At 39.6% G+C, this 23,433-nt stretch overlaps 2 protein-coding genes across 2 annotated transcripts; both read left to right on the forward strand.

Annotated features, from left to right (window-relative positions):
* Positions 1–2,496: 2,496 nt before the first annotated feature.
* LOC308440332 (olfactory receptor 1f45) lies at positions 2,497–3,438 on the forward strand (the record flags this gene model as incomplete). The annotated part of the gene is made up of 1 exon (XM_080942368.1): positions 2,497–3,438. One exon carries the CDS (start codon positions 2,497–2,499, stop codon positions 3,436–3,438), a length of 942 nt encoding a protein of 313 aa, XP_080798494.1.
* Positions 3,439–12,215: 8,777 nt separating this feature from the next.
* On the forward strand, positions 12,216–13,157 carry LOC308440334 (olfactory receptor 1f45-like; the record flags this gene model as incomplete). Its single annotated transcript, XM_080942370.1, has 1 exon — positions 12,216–13,157. The coding sequence occupies one exon, from the start codon at positions 12,216–12,218 to the stop codon at positions 13,155–13,157; it is 942 nt and encodes a 313-aa protein (XP_080798496.1).
* Positions 13,158–23,433: the final 10,276 nt, after the last annotated feature.

The following is a 23,433-nucleotide window of genomic DNA, read 5'->3' on the forward strand; positions in this document are numbered from 1 at the left end:
ATAATTTCTTTCTCCACATGTTTGTCCTTTGAATATAGAAAAGCTACTGATTTGTTTGAGTTAATATTATATCCAGCTACTTTGCTGAATTTGTTTATCAACTGTTGGAGTTCTCTGGTGGAATTTGTGGGGTCACTTAAGTACATTATCATGTTATCTGCAAATAGTGATGTTTTTACTTCTTCCTTTCCAATTTTTATCCCTTTGATTTCCTTTTGCTGTCTAATTGTTCCAGCCAGGACTTCCAGTACTATGTTGAATAGGTAGGGGGAGAGTGGGCAGCCTTGTCGAGTCCCTGATTTAGTGGGATTGCTTCAAGTTTCCCACCGTTAAGTTTTATGTTGGCTGTTGGTTTGCTGTATATTGCTTTTATTATGCTCAGGTATGGGCCTTGGATTCCTGTTCTTTCGAAGACTTTTAACATGAATTGCTGTTGGATTTTGTCAAATGCTTTCTCAGCATCTAGTGATAGAACCACCTGGTTTCTATTTCCATTTTTAATTCCATCATCTATTTGGTTCTGTTTCCTCTAGTTCTTTGATTTCTTTGAATGTTTTTGTCTTTTCTCTTTAAAAGCTTCTATTTCTTTATGCTTTTCCTCCCATTCTTGTTTAAGCATTCCACTGCTTGCTGTGATGAAAGAGCTAGGTTCTGATGTGTTCAGGTTGTTTGGTTTCCATTGCTTAAGTTCTTTGGCTTTCCTCTTGTTATCTTGTTGTCTGTGATTATATGTGGACTTATTGTCAGTGATAGGTACCCATCTCTCACGTGTACATGAGGGTCCAAGGTTTCAGTAAGAAAACTCTTTTTGAGTGTTTGCATTTTGGTGTGCAAACAGCGATTTCCCTTAGCTGTGACTCTGCTCTGTTTTTCTGGGCTCAGATGTGGGAGTTCTTGTGAGGCTGTTCTGACAGCTCAGCCCTGTGCCCACAGCTCCTGAGTACTACTGACAGGGACCTGGCTTTCTCTCTAGGCCACAACAGACTTTTTTCATAATAGCACAGTGCATTCTGCTCTCTGAGGACTCCTGATTTGCTCTCCCTGGGCCTATGTACTAGACTCCTCTCCAGTCTAGGTATAAGAGGGTTTGTAGAGTTCAACTTCAAGCCCTGCCTTTCCAGGACAAACCCCAGCTCCCACAAAAAAGGTAATGTAAATGCAGAAATTGTCCAATAAAAACAATCTGAAATATTTTTGTTCATATATAAAACAACTGGGAAGAGGTTGTAAGCTCTGGATATTCACAGACAGGCCAAATCACACTGGGGATGTCCCCTTACTAAATTTGAAGTCTTCTAATGAATCATCTGTGGAGAAGGAATGGGGAGTATAAAGGAAACAGTTGGAGCTGGGCTTGAGTCTATATTTCCAGTACTGTACCTATCACTGTCACCTGGAAAAATTCCATCCTCGAGGGTGTAGGTTCTCTGAGCACAGGTCCCTTCAGTCATGGAAGTCTGAAAACTTCCACCTAGTTATTCTCTCATTGAATATTGCACTAAATATTCTACAGGCTTAAACCTGAACCTGTAATTAGTTATGTCATGGACTTTTTATAAGGAACTGTGCCATGTTGTAATTGATCAAATGTGACGAAGAGAGAGATGTTCCTAAAATAGTGCCAGAACTTCATTTTCTGAGATGAAAGGAAGAAGAAGAATGGGGACTGATTCTTCAATTCTGCAGGCTTACATCAGTCTCAGGGAATTCTCTCTGGGACTTGACTGAAAACAGATTCCTTCATCCCCAAGGTCTGACTGAAGCTTAGATGATATGTTCTGTCCTTGCTGGTCAAGAGGGACTGAGACCTGGCTTACACACCTACCTTGTGTTTCTCCTTAATGAGAAACTCAGGGAGTCTTTCCCCAGTGGGACTTCATGATGCAGTAAATACCTGTCTAATCCTCCCAGACCTCCTTCCAGCACAGAGGGTTCTTATATTGATCTTCAGTCTTCATCTGCTTAGGACATCTCTATGTACCCAAGTTTTCCCTACCCTTAGTATAAGGGACACTATTGGTCAACAACTCTAATGTAAAATAATAGAACTGGCTGGACGAAATAATTTTAGGATAGTAGAGATGCCAATGCTTCTCCTGCAACAAGTGTTATTCCTTCCCTCCCATAGAGGTGACAGTGACAGGAGTCACAGTTTCATCATTTGGAGCTTGTGACCAGTAAAATAACAGGCTGATTCTATTTTTCTTTAAGCTGCCAAGAATTGGAGGATAATCTAAAAATGTCACAAAACACAGGTAAGACTGGTGTGTATGAATGAAGGGTTTTATGTTATATACAAAGCAACTGAATATGTGTCTCTGAGTGACAAACATGACCTAAATCTCTAAATTGTACATAGAGTATGTATGTATAAATATAGGAGTGGATCTCCATTCAGAAACTCTAATGAAGGAATAATGTAATCCTGGTTGTAGCATCTAAACCTGAATGGCCTTCTGACCTCTGCTTCTCCTTTCTGTAGCTGGGCTCACACGCATGAGCAGCATCAACCAGTCTAGTGTTTCTGAGTTTCTCCTTCTGGGACTCTCCATGCAGCCTGAACAGCAGCAGCTCCTCTTCCTGCTCTTCCTCATCATGTACCTGATCAATATCTTAGGAAACCTGCTCATCATCCTGGCCATCAGCATAGACTCCCACCTGCACAGTCCTATGTACTATTTCCTCAGGAACCTCTCCTTGGTGGATGTCTGCTTTTCCTCCACAACTGCCCCCAAGGTGTTGGCCAAGTACACAAGTGGAAATCAGGCCATTTCTTTCTCTGGGTGTCTCACACAGCTGTATTTTTTGTGTGTGTTCGGTAACATGGACAATTTCCTGCTGGCTGTGATGGCCTATGACCGATTTGTGGCTATATGCCACCCTTTACACTACACCACAAGAATGACCCAGAAGCTCTGTGCTCTTTTTGTTGCTGGGTCATGGGTGGTAGCCAACCTAAATTGTCTGTTGCACATACTGCTCCTGGCTCGACTCTCCTTCTGTGGAAACAACATCATCCCTCACTTCTTCTGTGATATGACTCCCCTCCTCAAACTCTCCTGCTCAGACACACATCTCAATGACCTGATGCTTCTTACAGAGGGAGCTGTGATAATAGTCACTCCATTTGTCTGCATCCTCATCTCCTACATCCACATCACCTGTGCTGTCCTGAGAGTCTCATCCACTAGGGGAGGATGGAAAGCCTTCTCCACCTGTGGCTCACACCTGGCTGTGGTCTGTCTCTTCTATGGCACCATCATATCCCTGTATTTCAACCCCTCATCCTCTCACTCCTCTGGGAAGGACATGACAGCTGCCATGATGTACACAGTGGTGACCCCCATGCTGAACCCTTTCATCTACAGCCTGAGGAACAGGGACATGAAAGGGGCTATAAGGAAAGTGCTTACCATGAGATTTCTATCTAAGCAGTAATGTCGTTTGGAAGAAAAGCATCTACATTTTCTACCATAATCAGAGCCTGAGATACAAATCCTTTATATAAAATTTAAAAACCTGTTTAACAAAGGTTGTTATGTGGATTGTTATGTCAGTGACATGGCAGACTGCACCATGAACACTACTGTACAATTGTGGAGAAGAGAAGGAGTCTCAATGGGACAACACTGAGAAGCAACCAATGGTAAGGTAAAACTGGGTCACATGTTGTCAAAATAGAGAACTGATTCCTGCACCAGATATGTGGTGTCTGGATTGGGATAATTGTGGATGGCTGACTTTATGCAGTTCACTACATAACTGGACTCTGATTGGCCAGGAGCAACAGCCTCACACACTCACCACATTCAGGACAATAGGTGAGCTGCTATTCTGTTGGCATCAGCAGATCCTCTGCTCCTGTGTTCAGTTGTGATTGCAGCATCTTGTTCTTCACTGCATCAGAGACCTGTCTGCTACTGAAGTTCTTTGCCATGCTACGTGTCACTTGCATAGTTCCAGCACAGAACTATGGGAAACCAGAGCTGTTCATCTTTCTTCACCACAGAGACACCAACATGTGAAGTTCAGAGTTGATTGTTGAGATGGTACGGTCTGCAGCTCCAGGAAAACCTACATCTGCAGCTGATTTGGGCTCAATATGTTACACTTGTTATCTGAGCATTGTATAGCATCTAACATTAAGCAGGAAATATGTCAATTTAATAAAAATGAACTGTGTCTTCTATATTTCTAATCTCAGACATGTCAGTTTCTCTGCTCTCTTTTCTGCCTATTTCTATCTTTGTTGGTGTTCTGGTGTAGCTACTATTTTGCTCTTATTTTAATGTTTTTGTTGTTGTTTTATTAAAGACTATTTTCTATTTACTCCTGGTTGTCCTTTCTTTCACTTATGAAAACAATAGAAAAAATTTGAAAGTTAGTTCCTGTATTTTGGTTGTGTTGATCCTGTGTATTTTTATTTCTAAGTTTTTTATTCATGTGTATAGCAGGACCTGAAAGACTTCTTCCACCTCTAGTTCTTATACAGTTTATGGCTAAATTTGATAGACTTCTAAGATGTATAGATTATAGTTTTCATGGGAATATGAAACATCTTCAGCCATTATTTATATAAGCAATTTCCTACTACTTTCTGTCATTTCCTTTAGAATCCTGTTCTCTGTGTGTCTGACAGCACTGTCTGCCTTCATCCTCGGTTCCTTGCCCTCCATTCTTCCTTCCTCTCTGAGCCTCAGCTTGCACTGTGATTTCCTCTATCTTCTGGTTTGCTCACTCTTTCTTCCTCAAGTTCAACTCTGCTGAGGCCTGTAATGAGCTGTTTGTTAGGATCAGGATCTTCCTGATTTCCTAACCTCCACCTGACCCCTGCTTTCTCACATTTCCTCTTTCCTGAGTCTCCGTTTGATGTGACATTTTCTCAAACCATCCTTTAGTTCTATTTTACACTGCTGCATGCTGTTTGTTTATCGTGAATAATTTCAGATCAGGTAGCATGTCTGCCAGCTTGTTCTACATAGTGAGTTCCAGAAGAGAGGGACTGTGTAGAGACCCAGCCTCTTGGAGTGAAACGGAGAGACATTTATATGAATATCAATATATACATATATATGTATGTATTATCCCAATATTGATGGTACCAATGAGAAGATTTTATTTGGAGATACAGAGAAACAATTTTACTACTGTTTTTAGCTAATTTTTTATCTTTAGCTCATGAACACATGTGTCATGTAATATTAACACAGGAAAAAGTTAATGAAAGGAAAATATCTTCTTCAATCCCAGTATCCTGCAGGCCAATTGCACTCTTTATCCCTTTCTGTCATATTCATGTGAATGTGCTCACACAATTTTATTCAAATAGTAAGCTTTTTTACTCAATTTTACTCAAATCTAAGCCTTCAACAGTTATTTTATAAAACAGCATTTCTAAATTACTGTAACTCTTTATGCTTTTATATTTATTGATTTTATGTATGTTCACAGCTCAGTAGCTAAACATCTCCTTTAAAACATAAAATGTACAGTGTGCTTTGAAATTTATCTTGAAAATGACTAATAAAGTGACATGGTAGCACATGCCTAAAGTGCCAGGACCGGGGGCTGAGGAAGAAACATTCCAAATTTGTGGCCAGCCGAGGTTATATTATGAGCTCCAGGATACAGGATACACTGTGAAATTGTGTCTCAATAAACTAAAGAAAATAGATTTAAAATATATGAAATATTTTTCTCATCTTTTACTTTTAGCATATTTAATATAACCCCTGACTGTTTATGATGAAAATGGTAAATCTGATTGAAAATCAATTGAACTTTCTTTCTTTCTTGACATGTAAATATTTTAGTAAATGTTTCTCCTGTAATATGTTTCCATATCAAACGGATTTGAATCCGTTTGATTTTCTTTTGCTGTCTAATTGCTCCGGCCGGGACTTCCAGTACTATGTTGAATAGGTAGAGGGAGAGTAGTCAGCCTTGTCTATTCACTTATTTTACTGGGATTGCTTCAAGATTATTCCCATTAAGCTTGATGTTGGCTATTGGTTTGCTTTATATTGCTTTTTTTATCTTTAGGTATGGGCCTTGGATTCCTATTCTTTTCAAAGACTTTTAACAAGAAGGGTTGTTGAATTTGGTCAAATGGTTTCTCAGCATCTAATGAGATGACCATGTGTTTTTTTTTCTTTGAGTTTATTTATATGGTGAACCATATATTCAACCATCTTTTCATCCCAGGCATGAAGCCTACTTGGTTATGGTGAATGATCATTTTGATGTGTTCTTAGATTCAGTTTGCAAGTATTTTGTTGAGTATTTTTGCATCAATGTTCATAAGTGAGATTGGTCTGACGTCCTTGTTCCTTGTAGGGTCTTTGGGCGATTTACGAATGAGGTATATTGTGGCCTGGAAAAATGAGTTAGCTAGTGTTCCATATGACTCTATTTTGTGGAATAGTTTGGAGAGTATTAGTATTATGTCATCACTAAATGTCTGAAAGAATTCTGCACTGAACCCATCTGGACCTAGGGTTTTATTGGTTGGGAGGCTTTTGATGACTGCTTCTACTTCTTTAGGTGTTAGGGGATTATTTAGATGGTTTACCTGCTCCTGGTTTAACTTTAGTATCTGGTATCTGTCGAGGAATTCTTCCATTTCCTCCAATATTTCAAACTTGGTTGAGTATAGGCTTCTATAGTAGAATCTGATGATTTCTTGAATTTCCTCAATTTCACTTGTTATGTCTCCACGTTCCTTTAAGATTTTTTATTTTGGATACTCTCTCCTTGGCATCTAGCTAGTCTGGCTAAGGGTTTATCAATCTTGTTAATTTTCTCAAAGAACCAGCTCTTGGTTTTGTGATTCTTTGAAGGATTCTTTTTGTTTCTATTTGGTCAGTTCCTACTCTCAGGTTATTGCTTGCATCTACTCCACTTGGGTTTATCTGCTTAATTTTGTACTAGAGCTTTCAACTGTGCATCAAGAATCTTGTGTGTATGTACTCCTCAGTTTCCTATTGGAAGCACTCAGAGCTATGAGGTTTCTTCTTTGTATTGCTTTTATTGAATCCCATAGGTTTTGGAATGTTGTGTTTTCATTTTCATTACATTGTAGAAAATCCATAATTTCTGTCTTTATTTCTTCTTTGACTCTGCTATCATTTAATAGAGCATTGTTGAGTTCCCATGTGTATATGGGCTTTTTGTTGTCTTTGTTGTTATTAAAGACCAACCTTAGTCCATGGTGATATGAAAGGATGAATGAGAGTATTTCTAACTTCTTATAACTATTGAGGCTTGTTTTGTGACCGATTATATGGTCAGTTTTTAGAGAAGTTGCCATGAGGTGCTTAGAAAAAGGTATATTTTTTTGTTTTAGGATGAAATGTTCTGTAGATGTCTAGTAAATCCAACTGGTTCATAACCTCTGCTAGTTCCACTTCATTCTTGTTCAGTTACTGCTTCCATAATCTGACTATTGATGAGAGTGGGGTGTTGAGGTTTCCCACTATTATTGTGTGGGTTGCAATGTATTTTTTGAGCTTTAGTGAGGTTTTTTTATTAATATTGGTGCTCTTGTACTAGAAGCATGTGTTAAGGATTGAAAGTTCCTCCTGATTAATTTTCCCTCTAATGAGTAAAACGTACCCTTTCTTATCTTTTTTGATAACTTTCGGTTGAAAATCTACTTTATTCAATATGAGAAATACAACTCCAGCATGTTTCATGGGGCTGTTTCCTTGCAAGGTTTTTTTCTCAACCTTTTACCCCGAGATATTGTCTGTCATTGTATCTAAGACAAGTTTCCTGTATGCAGCAAAATGCTGAATTTTTTTTATGTTTCCAATTTGATAGACTATGTCATTTCATCGAGGAATTGAGTTAATTTATGTTAACAGATATTAAGGAATAGTTGTTGCTGTTTCCTGCTATTTTTGGTTTTAGAGGTAAAATTGTGCCTGTGTGTCTTCATTTGGTTTTCTTGCTTAGGTATTTTCTTGTTTTTATTAGGATATACTTTCCCTCCTTGTATTGGGTTTCCTGTCTATAATTTGTTGTAGTGCTAGATTTGTGGTCAGATATTGTGTAACTTTAGATTGTCCTGGAATTACTTGGTCTCTCCATCTATGGTGATTGAGAGTTTTGTTGGTCATACTGGGCTGATACGTTTGTTCTCTTAGGCTCTTCATGGTGTCTGACCAGGATCTTCTAACTTTCATAGTCTCTATTGAGAAGTCGGGTGTGATTCTGATTGGTCTGCCTTTATATGTTACATGACCTTTTCCCCTTACTTCTTTAAGTATTCTTTCTTTGTTTTGAACAGTTGGCATTTTGACTGTCATGTGTTCGGAAGAATTTTCTTTCTGGTCCAGTCTATTTGGAGTTCTGTAGGCTTCTTCTATGCTCATTGTCATCTCATTCTTAAGGTCACAAAAGTTTTTTTTTTTTGTTGAACATATCTACTGTGCCTCTTAGTTGATATTCTTCACTCTCTTCTATTCCTATTATCCTCAGATTTATTATTTTCATTGTGTCCTGGATCTCCTGGACATTTTGAATTAGGAGCTTATTGGCTTTTGCATCTTCTCTGACTGTTTTGTCTATTTTCAATGTTGTCTTTAGTCCCTCATATTCTCTTCCACCTCTTATAGTCTGTTGGAGATGCTTATATCTATGACTCCTGAATTCTTTTCTTGGTTTTCCACCTCCACGGTTCTCTCTTTTAGTGTTTTTTTTATTGTTTCTATTACCATTTTAATTCCTTTATCTCAATGTTTCTGTTTTTGTCTAGTTCTTTGATTTCTTTGAAGTTTTTTTGTCTTTCCTCTTTAAAAGCTTCTATTTCTTTATGCTTTTTCTTCCATTCTTGTTTAAGCATTCCACTGCTGGCTGTGATGGGAGAGCTGGGTTCTGATGTGGCCAGGATGTCTTGGTTTCCATTGCTTAAGTTATTTGGCTTTCCTCTTGCAATTTTGTTGTCTGTGATTATATGTGGTCTTATTGGCAGTGATTGGAACCCATCTCTCACGTGTACATGAGGGTCCGAGGTTTTAGGTAAAAAACTCTTTCTGAGTGTTTAGCTTTTGGTGTGCAAACAATGAGTTCTCTTAGCTGTGAGTCAGCCCTGTTTTTGTGGGCTCAGATGTGGGAGCTCATGAGGCTGTTCTGACAGCTCAGCCCTGTGCCCACAGGTCATGAGTACTACTGGCAGGGACCTGGTTCTCTCTCTAGGCTACAATAAACTCTTTTCCTAGTATCACAGTACTTTCTGCTCTCTGAGGACTCCTGATTTGCTCTCCCGAGGCCTATGTGCCAGACTCCTCTCTAGTCTAAGTATAAGAGGGTCTGTAGAGTTTAACTTCAAGCCGTGTCTTTCCAGGACAAACCCCAGCTTCCACAGAGAATGTCTTGTGCCTTACTATGGGCCTGTGTGACTAGATGTTGAGCCAGGGCTTTTCAGAATGATCCCAGTCAGAGTTCTTGCTCTACTCTAGCAGAGGGCCCCGTTTTTCACATTCTTGCCTAGACCTTTCTGTGCTCTGGCTACCCATGGTGTACTCTCACCAGACCTGCGTCCCTGGTTCTCCGCTGTTCCAGGTGGCAAATGGCCTGAGTGTTTGGTCCGCACACCAGGGTTTCCAGGCAGATACCAAGTCCATATGCCAGGGTTCCTGTCACTGGATCTCTGCTGTTCCCAGTGGCAAAATCCATACTGTCTATTCTATCACACTTTCCTAGGATGAACTGGAAAAGACTTGGCTTTTACAGTTTGAAACTGACTGGGAATAAAGGCCTCATCTACCTTGTCATCAGAAGTTCTCTGAATCCTGACCTCAGCAGCCTGGAGGATTTTCCCAACTTCCTCCTACTCCCCTTATGTGTTTGAAGTTTCATTGTCTTCTCCACTCCTGGGCTTATACCCAAAACAAGCTCCAACATCTAACAAGGAAACATGCTCCTCCATGCTCTTAGCAGCCTTATTTATAATATCCTGAAGCTAGAAAGAACCCAGGTGTTCTTCAAAAGACAAATAGATACAGAAATTGTATTACACTTACACAATGGTGTACTACTCAGCTATTGAAAACAATGACCTTATTAAATTCCTAGACAAATGGATGGAACTTGAAGCTATCATCTTTATTGAAATAATGCAGTCACAATAGAGCACTTATGGTTTGTTCTCACTGATAAGGGATACTAGCTCAAAAGTCTTGAATAGCCATGTAACAATTCACAGAATTAGAGAAGCTCAAAAGAAGAAGGGCACTAATGGATGTCTCAGTCCTTCTTTGAAGGGAGAACAAAACACTCATGGGAGGAAATAATGGGTCAATAGAGGAGCAGAAATTTGAGAAAAGATCATGCAGAGACTGCCTCACCTGGAAATCCATCCATATACGGCCACTGAACCCACACACTATTGCTGATGCCATGGAGTGCTTAAGGACAGGAGCATGATATTGATGCCTTCTCAGAGGCTCCACCACGTTATACTGATACAGTGGAGGATGCTTGCAGCTAACCTTTAGTCTGAACATTGGGACCCAAGTGAGGGAGCTGGAGAAGGGATTTAAATGCTATAGAAAGGACCGAAGGAGCTAAAAGGGTTTTCAACACCATGAGAAGAATAAAATAATCCATGAACCAAACCCATCACAGCTCCCAGAATCTTAAATACCAACCAATGAGTTCATTCAAATAGAGACATTATGCTAGGAGCTTATGCAGCAGAGGATAGCATTCTCTGGCATCAATGGGAGGAGGGTTTGGTGCAGCAAAGATTTGTTTTCCCAGTGTAGGGGAATTTCAAGACATTAAGGGTGGAGTTAGTGGTTTGGAGAGGGAGCACCTTTATAGATGCAATGGGAAAGGAAGGGGAGAATAGATTGGAGAAAAGGGGAATAGCATCTGAAATGTAAATACAGAAATTGTCCAATAAAAACACCAAAAAATCTAATACATTTTTTGTTCATGTATAAAACAATAGGGAAAAGGTTGTAAGGTTCTGGATATTAACAACAGGTCAAATCACACTGAACATGTCACCATACTAAATTTGAAGTCTTCTAATGAGTCATCACTGGAAAATGGATGGGGAGCAGAAAGGAATAACTTGGAGCTGGAATTAAGTCTATATTTCCAGAATTGAACATATCACTGTCACCAGGAAAAATTCAATCCTCTAGGGTGTGGGTTCTCTGAGCACAGGTCACTTCAGCCATGAAGGTCTACCCACTTTCATCTAGATATTCACTCATTGAATATTCCACTAGATATTGTGCAGGCTTAGAGCTGAACCTCAATGCCAGTTATGTCATGGACTCCTTATAGACAACTGTGAGATGTGGTTAGTGATCAAATGTGAGGAAGAGAGGACTATCCCTCAGATTGTGCCAGAACTTCATTTTCTGTGCTGAGAGGAAAAAAGAATGGGAACTGATTTCTCAACACTGTAGGCTTACATCAGTCTAAGGGAATTCTTTCTGGAACTTGACTGCACACAGATTGCTTCATCCCCACGTTCTGACTGGAGCTTAGATGTTATGTTCTCTTCTTGCTGGTCAAGAGGGACCGAGAGCTGGCTTACACAGCTACCTTCTGCTGCTCCTTAATGAGAAACTCAGGGAGTCTTTTCCCAGTGGATTATCATGATGCAGTAAATAACTGTTTATTCCTCCCAGATCTCCTTTGAAATCAGAGGGCTCTTAAGTTGATCTTCAGTCTTGGTCTTTTTAGGACATCTCTATATACCCAACTTTTTCCTACCCTTAAAATAAGAGAAACTATTGGAAAAAACTCTAAGGTAAAATAATAGAACTGGCCAGTACAGGTAATTTGAGGCTAGTAGAGTTGCCAATGTTTCTCCTGCAACAAGTGCTTTTCATACCCTTTCATAGATGGGGCATCAGGTGTCACAGTTCCATCATTTGGAGCTTGTGACGAATAAAATAACGGGCTGATTCTATTCTTCTTTAAGCTGACAAGGATTGGAAGGAAATCTGGAAATGTTACAAAATACAGGTAAGAGTGGTGTGTATAAATAAAGGCTGTTATGTTATATACAAAGCAACTGAACAGGTATCTCTGACTTGAAACCGTGATTGGTACATAGAGTATGTTAAAAATAGGAGTGGATCTCCATTCAGAAACTCTAATAAAGAAATAATGTAATCCTGGTTGTTGCGCTTAAACCTGAATGGCCTTCTGACCTTGTCTTGCTCTTTTCTGTAGCTGGGCTCACACTCATGAGCAGCATCAACCAGTCGAGTGTTTCTGCGTTTCTCCTTCTGGGACTCTCCATGCAGCCTGAACAGCAGCAGCTCCTCTTCCTACTCTTCCTCATCATGTATCTGACCACTATCTTAGGAAACCTGCTCATCATCCTGGCCATCAGCACAGACTCCCACCTGCACAGTCCTATGTACTATTTCCTCAGGAACCTCTCCTTGGTGGATGTCTGCTTTTCCTCCACAACTGCCCCCAAGGTGTTGGCCAACTACATAAGTGGAAATCAGGCCATTTCCTACTCTGGGTGTCTCACACAGATGTATTTTTTAGGTGTATTTGCTGACATGGACAATTTCCTGCTGGCTGTGATGGCCTATGACCGATTTGTGGCCATATGCCACCCTTTACACTACACCAAAAAGATGACCCAGAAGCTCTGTGCTCTTTTTGTTGCTGGGTCATGGGTGGTATCCAACCTGAATTGTCTGTTGCACATACTGCTCCTGGCTCGACTCTCCTTCTGTGGAAACAACATCATCCCTCAATTCTTCTGTGATATCAGTGCCCTCCTCAAACTCTCCTGCTCAGACACACATCTCAATGAGCTGATAATTCATACAGAGGGAGCTGTGATCATGGTCACCCCATTTGTCTGCATCCTCATCTCCTACATCCACATCACCTGTGCTGTCCTGAGAGTTTCATCCTCAGGAAGGGGATGGAAAGCCTTCTCCACCTGTGGCTCACACCTTGCTGTGGTCTGCCTCTTCTATGGCACCATCATATCCCTGTATTTCAACCCCTCATCCTCTCACTCACCTTGGAGGGACATGGCAGCTGCCATGATGTACACAGTGGTGACCCCCATGCTGAACTTTTTTATCTACAGCCTGAGAAACAGAGACATGAAAGGGGCTTTAAGGAAAATGATTACCATGAGATTTCTAACTAAGCAGTAATGCCTTTTTGAAGGAAAGCATCTACAGTTTCTACCATAGATAGAGAAGGAGATACAAATCTTTAGATAAAAGAATGAAAAAAAACTGTTTAACAAATGTTGTAATATGGATTGTAATGTCCATAACTTGCCAGACTGCACCATGAGCTCACGACACAATTGTGGAGAAGAGAGAGGAGTCTCAATGGGACAATGGGAAGCAACTAATGGTAAGGTCAAAACTGTGCCAGTTGTTTTCACAATGGGGAATTGACTCCTGCTCCAGATTTGTGTGGTTTCAGGATTGGGCTAATTGTGAATGGCTGACTTCATGCAGTTCACTACAAGACAGGACTCTGGTGGGCCAGGCTGCAGCAGCTACACACCATTTTCATTGCAATAGGTGAGATGCTAATCTGTTGGCATCAGCAGATCCTCTGCTCCTGTGTTCAGTTGTGATTGCAGCATCTTGTGCCTCACTGTATCATAGACCTGTCTGCTACTGACGTTCTTTGCTATGTTTCATTTCCCTTGAAACCAGAGCGGTTCATCTTTCTCATCAAAAGAACACCAATTCGAGAAAATCTCACAGGAAGGACAGACTTTTTTTGAGAATGAAGGGTCTGTATCTACAGGAAACCCTACTTCTGCAGCTGATTTGGACTCACTTTTTACTCTTGTATCTAAGCATTTTATAGCATCTAACATTACGCAGGAAATATGTCAATTTAATAAAAATGAACTGTGTCTTCTACTTTTCTAATCTATAATCATGTCAGTCCCTTTGCCCTCTTTTCGGCCTCTGTTCTTGTTAGCTCTGTTTCTTGTGTAGCTACTACTTTGCTGTTGTTTTAATTGTTTTTTGTTGGTTTATTAGTAGAGACTTTATACTATTTACTACAGCCTCTCCTGTCCTTCACTTACTGAAAATAATATACATTGCATTTCAGTTTTTATTTCAAAGAGCCAAATTGAAAGTTAGTTCCTGTAACTTGGTTTTGTTGATCTTGTGTATTTTTATTTCTAAGTTTGTTATTCATGTTTACAGTGGGGACTGGAATACATCTTCCACCTCTAGTTCTTATACAGTTTATGGCTAAAGTTGATAGACTTCTAAGATGTATAGATTATAGTTTTCATGGGAATGTGAAACATCTTCAGCCATTATTTTTATAAGCCATTTCCCACTATTTCCTGTCTATTTCATCTAGAATCCTGTTCTGTGTGTGTCTGGCAGCACTGTCTGCCTTCATCATCTGTCCCTTGTCCTCCATTCTTCCTTCCTCTCTGAGCCTCAGCTTGCACTGTGTCTCCCTCTGTCTTCTGCTTTGCTCACTCTTTTTTCCTCATGTTCAACTCTGCTGAGGCCTCTGATGAGCTGTTTGTTAGGATCAGGATCTTCCTGATTTCCTAACCTCCACCTGACCCCTGCTTTCTCACATTTCCTCTTTCCTGAGTCTCCGTTTGATGTGACATTTTCTCAAACCATCCTTTAGTTCCAGTTTACACTTGCTGCATGTTGTTTGTTTATTGTGAATAATTTCAGGTCAGGTAGCATGTCTGCCAGCTTGTTCTACATAGGGAGTTCCAGAAGAGAGGGACTGTGTGGAGACCCTGTCTCTGGGAGAGAAACATAAAGACAGAAAAAGAGAGACCATGATATGAATATTGATATATATGTATATACTTTTCCCAATATTGATGGAACAAATGGAAAGATTGTATTTAGACCAAGAGAAACAATTTTACTACTACTTTTTTCCTTTTTTTTGAAAAACTTTATTTTACAAAACAAAGATACATGTACAGATTTTAAGCATTGTTTGCATAAAATTATACAATACATTTTTGTCAGTACATATTTTCATATTTTAAAATAATTTTTACATAAAACTGTATGAATATATTTTCTAGTCAGTACTTGATTTTTTTTAAAGGTTTGATAGTATGCATTGAAAACTTAATAGTTACAATGAGCATAAAGTACATGTAAAACAAAATGTAACATGGAAATAGTCAAAGTTTTCTTGTTGTATAGAGATTTTTTTGTTTTGTTTTTTTTTATTTCTTGGACTTCATACTGTCTGTGAGTTGTTTCTGGGGCAGTGCGAACCTCTGGGGTTAACATCCCACTATCAGTGACTGCATATTATGTCTGTTCTTTTGTGACTGGGTTATCTCACTCAGAATGATATTCACTAGAGGCAGCCATTTTCTTAAGAATTTGGTCAAGTCATTGTTTCTGGTGGCTGAGTAATATTCCATTATGTAAATGTACCATAATTTTTGTATCCATCCATCTTCTGAAGGACATCTGGGTTCTTTCCAGATTCTGGCTATTATAAATAGAGCTGCTATGAACATTGTGGTGCATATATCTTTGATGTGCACTAAGGTGTCTCTGGGGTATATGCCCAGAAGTGGAATAGTTGGGTCTTCAGGTAGTATTATGTCCAATTTTCTGAGGTATCACCAGACTTATTTGCAGAGTGGTTGTATTAGTTTGCAACCCCACCAACAGTGGAGAAGGGTTCCTCTTTCTTCGCAACCTCGCCAGCATCTGTTGTCGTCCGAATTTTGAAACATGGCCAATCTGACTGGTGTGAGGTGGAATCTCAGGATTGTTTTGATTTGCATTTCCCTGATGACTAAAGATGTCAAGCACTTTCTCAGATATTTCTAAGCCATTCAATATTCCTCAGCTGAGAATGTTTTGTTTAGCACTGTACCCCATTTTTTAATAGGGTTAATTAATTCTCTGGTGTCTGGATATTTGAGTTCTTTGTATACCTTAAATATTAGGCCTGAATCTGATGTGGAGTTGGTAAAGATCTTTTCCCATTCTGTTAGCTGCCATTTGTTTTCTTGACAATGTCCTTAGCCTTACAGAAACTTTGCAATCTCATTGAGTCCCATTTGTTAATCTTTGACCTTAGAACTTGAGCCATTGGTGTTTTGTTCAGAAAATTTTCTCCTGTGCCTTATGTTCTAAAGTTTTCTCTACTTTATCATCTAATAGTTTCAGTGTATCTGGTTTAATGTGGATATCTTTGATCCACGTGCACTTGAACTTTGTACAAGGAGATAAGAAAGGGTCTATTTTCATTCTTTTGCATGCTGAGTGCCAGTTGGATCAGCACCAGTTGTTGAATAGGCTATCCTTTTTCCATTGAATGTTTACTGCTCTTTGTCAAAAATCAGGTGACCATATATGTGAGGGCTCATTTCTGGATCTTCTATTCTATTCCATTGATCCACATGCCTATTTCTGTACCAGTACTATGCAGTTTTCAGCACAATTGCCTTGTAATATAGCTTGAGGTCAGGGATAGTGATTCCCGCAGATGTTTTCTTGTTGTTGAGGATGGATTTCACTATTCTAGGTCTTTTGTTGTTCCATATGAAATTGCACATTGTTCTTTCCATTTCCATGAAGAACTGTGTTTTAATTTTGATGGGGATTGTGTTGAATCTGTAGATTGCTTTTGGTAGGATGGCCATTTTTTAAATGTTGATCCTTCCAATCTATAAGCATGGGAGATCTTTTCATTATCTGAAATCCTCCTCAATTTCCTTCTTTAGAGGTTGTAAGTTCTTGTCGAACAGGTCCTTCTATTGCTTAGTTAGAGTCACACCAAGGTATTTCATAACTTTGTGACAATTGTGAAGGGTACCTTTTCGCTAATTTCTTTCTCCACATGTTTGTCCTTTGAGTATAGGAAGGCTACTGATTTGTTTGAGTTGATTTTGTATCCAGCCACTTTGCTGGACTTCTTTATCAGCTGTAGGAGTTCTCTGGTGGAGTTTTTGGGGTCACTGAAGTACACTATCATGTCATCGGCAAAGAGTGATGTTTTTCTCTTCCTTTCCGATTTGTATCCCCTTGATCTCCTTTTGCTGTCTAATTGTTCCAGCTAGGACTTCCAGTACTATGTTGAATAGGTAGGGGGAGAGTGGGCAGCCTTGTCGAGTCCCTGATTTTAGTGGGATTGTTTCAAGTTTCCCACCGTTAAGTTTGATGTTGGCTGTTGGCTTTCTGTATATTGCTTTTATTATGTTTAAGTGTTGACCTTGGATTCCTGTACTTTCCAGGACTTTTAACATGAAGAGGTGTTGAATTTTGTCAAATGCTTTCTCAGCATCTAGTGAGATGACCATGTAATTTTGTTCTTTGAGTTTGTTTATATGGTGGATTACGTTGATGGATTTCCTTATATTAAACCATCTCTGCATCCCAGGGATGAAGCCTCCTTGTTCATGTTGAATGATCGTTTTGATGTGTTCTTGGATTCGGTTTGCAAGGATTTTGTTGAGTATTTTTGCATCAATGTTCATAAGTGAGATTGGTCTGAAGTTCTCTTTCCTTGTAGGGTCTTTGTGTGGTTTAGGTACGAGGGTTATTGTAGCCTCAAAAAAATGAGTTATGTAATATTCCATCTGATTCTATCTTGTGGAATAGTTTGGAGAGTATTGGTGTTATGTCCACAATAAATGTCTGATAAAATTCTGCACTGTACCCATCTGGATCTGGGCTTTTTTTTTTGGTTGGGAGGCTTTTGATGACTTTTTCTATTTCTTTAGGTGTTATAGGGTTATTTAGATGGTTTACTTGGTCCTGGTTTAACTTTGAGATCTTGTATCTGTCTAAGAATTCGTCCATTTCCTCCTGATTTTCCAATTTTGTGGAGTATAAGTTTTTGTAGTAGGATCTGATGATTTCTTGAATTTCCTCAGTTTCAGTTGTTATGTCTCCACTTTCCTTTCTGATTTTGTTAATTTGTATACTCTCTCTTTGCCCTCTAGTTAGTCTGGCTAGGGGTTTATCAATCTTGTTGATTTTCTCAAAGAACCAACTCTTGGTTTTGTTGATTTTTTCAATGGTTCTTTTTGTTTCTATTTGGTTTATTTCTGCCCTAATTTTGATTATTTCTTGCCGTCTACTCTTCTTGGGTATATCTGCTTCCTTTTGTTTTAGGGTTTAGCTTTGCCGTCAGGTTGCTGATGTAAGCTCTCTCCAGTTTCTTTTTGGAAGCACTTAGGGCTATGAGTTTTCCTCTCAGTACTGCTTTCATTGCATACCATAGGTTAGGGTATGTTGTGTTTTCATTTTCATTGAATTCTAGAAAGTCCTTTATTTTTTTCTTTATTTCTTCTTTGACCCTGGTATCCTTTAACAGAGTGTTGTTTAGTTTCCATGTGTATGTGGGTTTTTTGTTGTTTTTATTTTGTTGTTGTTGTTAAAGACCAGCCGTAGACCATGGTGATCTGAGAGGATGCATGGGAGTATTTCAATCTTCTCATATATATTGAGGCTTGTTCTGTGTCCAATTATGTGGTCAATTTTCGAGAAGGTGCCATGGGGTGCTAAGAAGAAGGTGTATTCTTTTATTTTAGGATGATATGTTCTGTATATATATCTATTAGTTCTAGTTGGTTCAAGGTCTCTGCTAGTTTTGCTGTGTCCTTGTTCAGTTTCTGTTTCATGATCTGTCCAATGGTGAGAGTGGGGTATTAAAGTCTCCCACTATTATTGTGTGGGGTGAAATGTATTTTTTGAGCTTTAGTAGGGTTTTTTTTATGAATGTCGGTCCTTTTTTATTTGGAGCGTATATGTTAAGGATTGAGAGTTCCTCCTGACAGATTTCCCCAGTAATGAGTAAAAAGTGTCCTTCCTTATCTTTTTTGATAACTTTTGATTGGAAATTTACTTTATTCGATATTAGAATAGCCACTCCAGCTTGCTTCTTGGGGCTGTTTTCTTGGAAATTTTTTCCCAGGCCTTTTACTCTGAGATAGTGTCTGTCTTTGTCTCTGAGATGAGTTTCCTGTATGCAACAAAAGGCTGGATTTCGTTTATGTATCCAGTCTGATAGCCTATGTCTCTTTATTGGGGAGTTGATTCCATTTATGTTAAAAGATATCAAGGAATAGTTGTTTCTGTTTCCTGCCATTATTGCTTTTGTGGGTTGAGTTGTGTCTGTGTCTTTTTCTTCTTTTAGTTTTCTTGTTTAGGACTTTTCTTGTTTTTACGATGGTGTATTTTCCCTCATTATATTGGGTTTTCCACCTATAATTTGTTGTAGTGCTGGGTTTGTGGTCAGATATTGTGTAAATTTTGATTTGTCTTGAAATATCTTCATCTCTCCATCTATGGTGCTTGATAGTTTTGCTGGGTATAGCAGTTTGTGCTGGCACTTGTGCTCTCTTAGGGTGTGCATGATGTCTGTCCAAGCTCTTCTAGCTTTCATAATCTCTGTTGAGAAATTGGGTGTGATTCTGATTGGCCTGCCTTTATATGTTACCTGATTCTTTTCCCTTACTGCTTTTAGTATTCTTTCTTTGCTTTGGGCACTTGGTGTTTTGACTATTATGTGACAGGAGGTATTTCTTTTCTGGTCCAACCCTTTTGGAGTTCTGAAGGCTTCTTTTATGCTTATGGTCATCTCATTCTTGAGGGTAGGGAAGTTTTTTTTCTACGATTTTGTTGAAGATATTTACTGTGCCTCTTACTTGATATTCTTCTCCCTCTTCTATTCTTATTATCCTTAGGTTTGGTCATCTCATTGTGTCCTGGATTTCATGGACATTTTGGGTTAGGAGCTTTTTGTTTTTTTCATCTTCTCTTGCTGTTTTGTGTACGTTTACAATGTTGTCTTCTGCCCCCGAGATTCTCTCTTCGATCTCTTGTAATCTTTTGGAAATGCTTGCTTCTGTGACTCCTGATTTCTTTTTTAGGTGTTCTACCTCTAGGGTTATCTCTTTTAGTGTTTTCTTTATTGTGTCAATTTCCATTTTAAATTTTCTCTTCCATTCCTTCATCTCTTTGATTCTGTTTTCCTCTAGTTTTTTGAGTGTTTTTCTTGTTTTTTCTTTAAAAGCTTCTGAATCTTTTTGCTTTTCTTCCCGTTCTTGTTTAAGTATCTCTATCAGCATCTTGAAGTATGATTTCAGGTCTGTGTCTTCTTTTTTCTGGAGTGTTTGGCATTCCGATGTTTGCTGTTATGCAAGAGCTGGGTTCTGGTGTTGCCAGGTTGTCTTGGTTTCCTTGGGATATACTCTCAATTTCCTCTTGCCATTTTGTTGTCAGTGATATGTTCCTGCCTTCCCCTTGTATCTGGTCTGTGTCCCTGGATCTCCACTGGCCCAGGTGGCAGATGGGCCAAGCCCTGTTCTATGCCTCAGAGTTGCTAGGTGGGAACAGAGGTTCCAATGTTCTGTTCCTAGTCACTGGATCAGGCAGGTCGGAGGGTGCGCTTTGCATGCGCACTCCGCAGAAATCTCTCTGCTCCCTGGCTGCCTAGATCTCCTACTCACCAGTTTTTCAACCTTTATGGGCTGGCGGTTCACGTGGCAGATGGGCCGAGCTCTGTTCTGCCTCTTCTATTCCTATTATCCTTAGATTTACTATATTCATTGTGTCATGGATATCCTCAACATTTTGAATTATGAGCTTTTTGGCTTTTGCATCTTCTCTGACTGTTTTGTTTGTTTTCAGTGTTATTTTTAGTCCCTCATATTCTCTGCCACCTCTTATAGTCTGTTGGATATGCTTACATCTATGAGTCCTGATTTCTTTTCTTTGTTTTCCAATTCCGAGATTGTCTCTTTTAGCGTTTTCTTTATTGTTTCTATTTCCATTTTAATTTCTTTATCTCCATGTTTCAGTTTTCCTCTAGTTCTTTGAGTTCTTTGAGATTTTTATGTCTTTCCTCTTTAAAAGTTTCTATTTCTTTATGCTTTTCCTCCCATTCTTGTTTAAGCATTCCACTGCTGGCTGTGATGGGAGAGCTGGGTTCTGATGTGGCCAGGATGTCTTGGTTTCCATTGCTTAAGTTCTTTGGCTTTCCTCTTGCAATTTTGTTGTCTGTGATTATATATGGACTTATTGGCAGTGATAGGTACCCATCTCTCACGTGTACCTGAGGGTCCGAGATTTTAGATAAAAAACTCTTTCTGAGTGTTTAGCTTTTGGTGTGCAAACAATGAGTTCTCTTAGCCATGAGTCAGCTCTATTTTTCTGGGCTCAGATGTGGGAGCTCTTGTGAGGCTGTTCTGGCAGCTCATCCCTGTGCCCACAGGTCCTGTGTACTCCTGGCAGGTACCTGGCTCTCTCTCTAGGTCACAACAGACTCTTTTCCTAGTCACACAGTGCTTTCTGTTCACTGAGGACTCCTGATTTGCTCTCCTTAGGCCTATGTGCTAGACTCCTCTCTAGTCTTGGTGTAAGAGGGTCTGTAGAGTTCACCTTCAAGCCCTTCCTTTCCAGGGCAAACCCCAACTCCCACAGAAAAAGTCTTGTGTCTTACTTTGGGCCTGTGTGACTAGATGTTGAGCCAGGGCTTTTCATAAAGATCCCAAGTCCCTTTGCCAGAGTTCCTGCTCCACTGTACCAAAGGGCCCCGTTTTTCACGTCCTTGCCTAGAACTCTCTGTGCTTTGGCTACCCACGGTGTACTCTCACCAGACCTGTGCCCCTGGTTCTCTGCTGTTACAGGTGGCAAATGGCCTGAGTGTTTGGCTTGTACACCAGGGTATCTAGGCAGATACCAAGTCCATATGCCAGGGTTTCTGTCACTGAATCTTTGCAATTTCCAATGAAAATGTCCATGCTGTAATTTCTATCACACTTTCCTACACTGATCTGGAAAAGACTTGGTTTTTACAGTTTGAAACTGACTGAGAATAAAGGCTTCATTTATCTTTTCATAAGAAGTTTCCTGATTCCCGACCTCACCAGCCAAAGGATTTTCCCAACTTTCTCCTACTCCTCTTATGTGTTTGAAGTTTCCGTCTCATCTGCACTCCTGAGCTTATACCCAGAAGAAGCTGCAACATCTAACAAGGAAACATGCTCCTCCATTCTCTTAGCAGCCTTATTTATAATATCCAGAAGCTCGAAAGAACCCAGGTGTTCTTCAATAGACAAATGGATACAGAAATTGTGTTGCACTTACACAATGGTGGACTACTCAGCTATTGAAAACAATAACCTTATTAAATTCCTAGACAAATGAATGGAACTTGAAGCTATGATCTTGAGTGAGGTAACCCAGTCACAAAATAGCACTTATGGTTTGTACTCACTGATATGGGATACTAGACCAAACATCTCAGAATATCCATGTAGCAATTCACAAATACTGAGAAGCTCAAACAGAAGAAGGTCAGAAAGTGGATGTCTCAGTCCTTCTTTGAAGGGAGAACAAAACACTCATGGGAGGAAATAATGGGTCAATGGAGGAGCAGGAATTTGAGAAAAGATCATCCAGAGACTGCCTCATCTGAGGATCCATCCATATACAACCACTGAACCCACACACTATTGCTAATGCCATTCAGTGTTTACTGGCAGGAACATGATATGGATGCCTCCTCAGAGTCTTTACCAAGCCAATCTATTACAAAAAAGCATGCTTGCAGCTAACCATCTGAACAAACATGGGGACCCAAGTGAGAGAACTAGAAAGGACTTAAAAAGCTATAGAAAAAAACGAAGGAGCTAAAAGGGTTTGCAACCGAATGAGAAGGATAAAATTATCCATGAAACAAACCAACAACAGCTCCCAGGAACTTAAATACCAACCAATGAGTTCATGCAAAGAGAGACATGACTCTAGAAGCTTATGCAGCTGAGGATAGCATTCTCTGGCATCAATGGGAGGAGTGGGTTTGGTGCAGCAAAGATTTGTTTTCCCAGTGTAGGGGAATGTCAAGGCATCAAGATGAGAGATAGTGGTTGGGAGAGGAATTGCCTTCATAGAGGCAATGGAAAGTAAGGGGAGAATAGATTGGGGAAAAGGGAAATAGCATCTGAAATGTAAATGCAGAAATTGTCCAATAAAAACAATCTAAAACATTTTTTGTTAATGTATAAAACAACTGGAAAAAGGTTGTAAGCTTCCGGATATTCACAGACAGGTCAAATCATACTGGGGATGTCCCCTTACTAAATTTGAAGTCTTCTAATGAATCATCTATGGGGAAGAAATGGGGAGTGTAAAGGAAACAGTTGGAGCTGGGCTTGAGTCTATATTTCCAGAACTGTACCTATCACTGTCACCTGAAAAAATTCCATCCTCAAGGGTGTAGGTTCTCTGAGCACAGGTCCCTTCAGACATGGAAGTCTACAAACTTCCACCTAGTTATTCTCTCATTGAATATTACACTAGATATTGTGGAGGCTTAAACCTGAACCTGTAATTACAGTTATGTCATGGACTCCTTACAAGCAACTGTGCCATGTTGTAATTGATCAAATGTGAGGAAGAGAGGGCTGTTCCTCAAATAGTGCCAGAAGTT

The sequence above is a fragment of the Micromys minutus genome (genome assembly GCF_963924665.1).
Source record: "Micromys minutus genome assembly, chromosome: 31".
Taxonomy (NCBI): domain Eukaryota; kingdom Metazoa; phylum Chordata; class Mammalia; order Rodentia; family Muridae; genus Micromys; species Micromys minutus.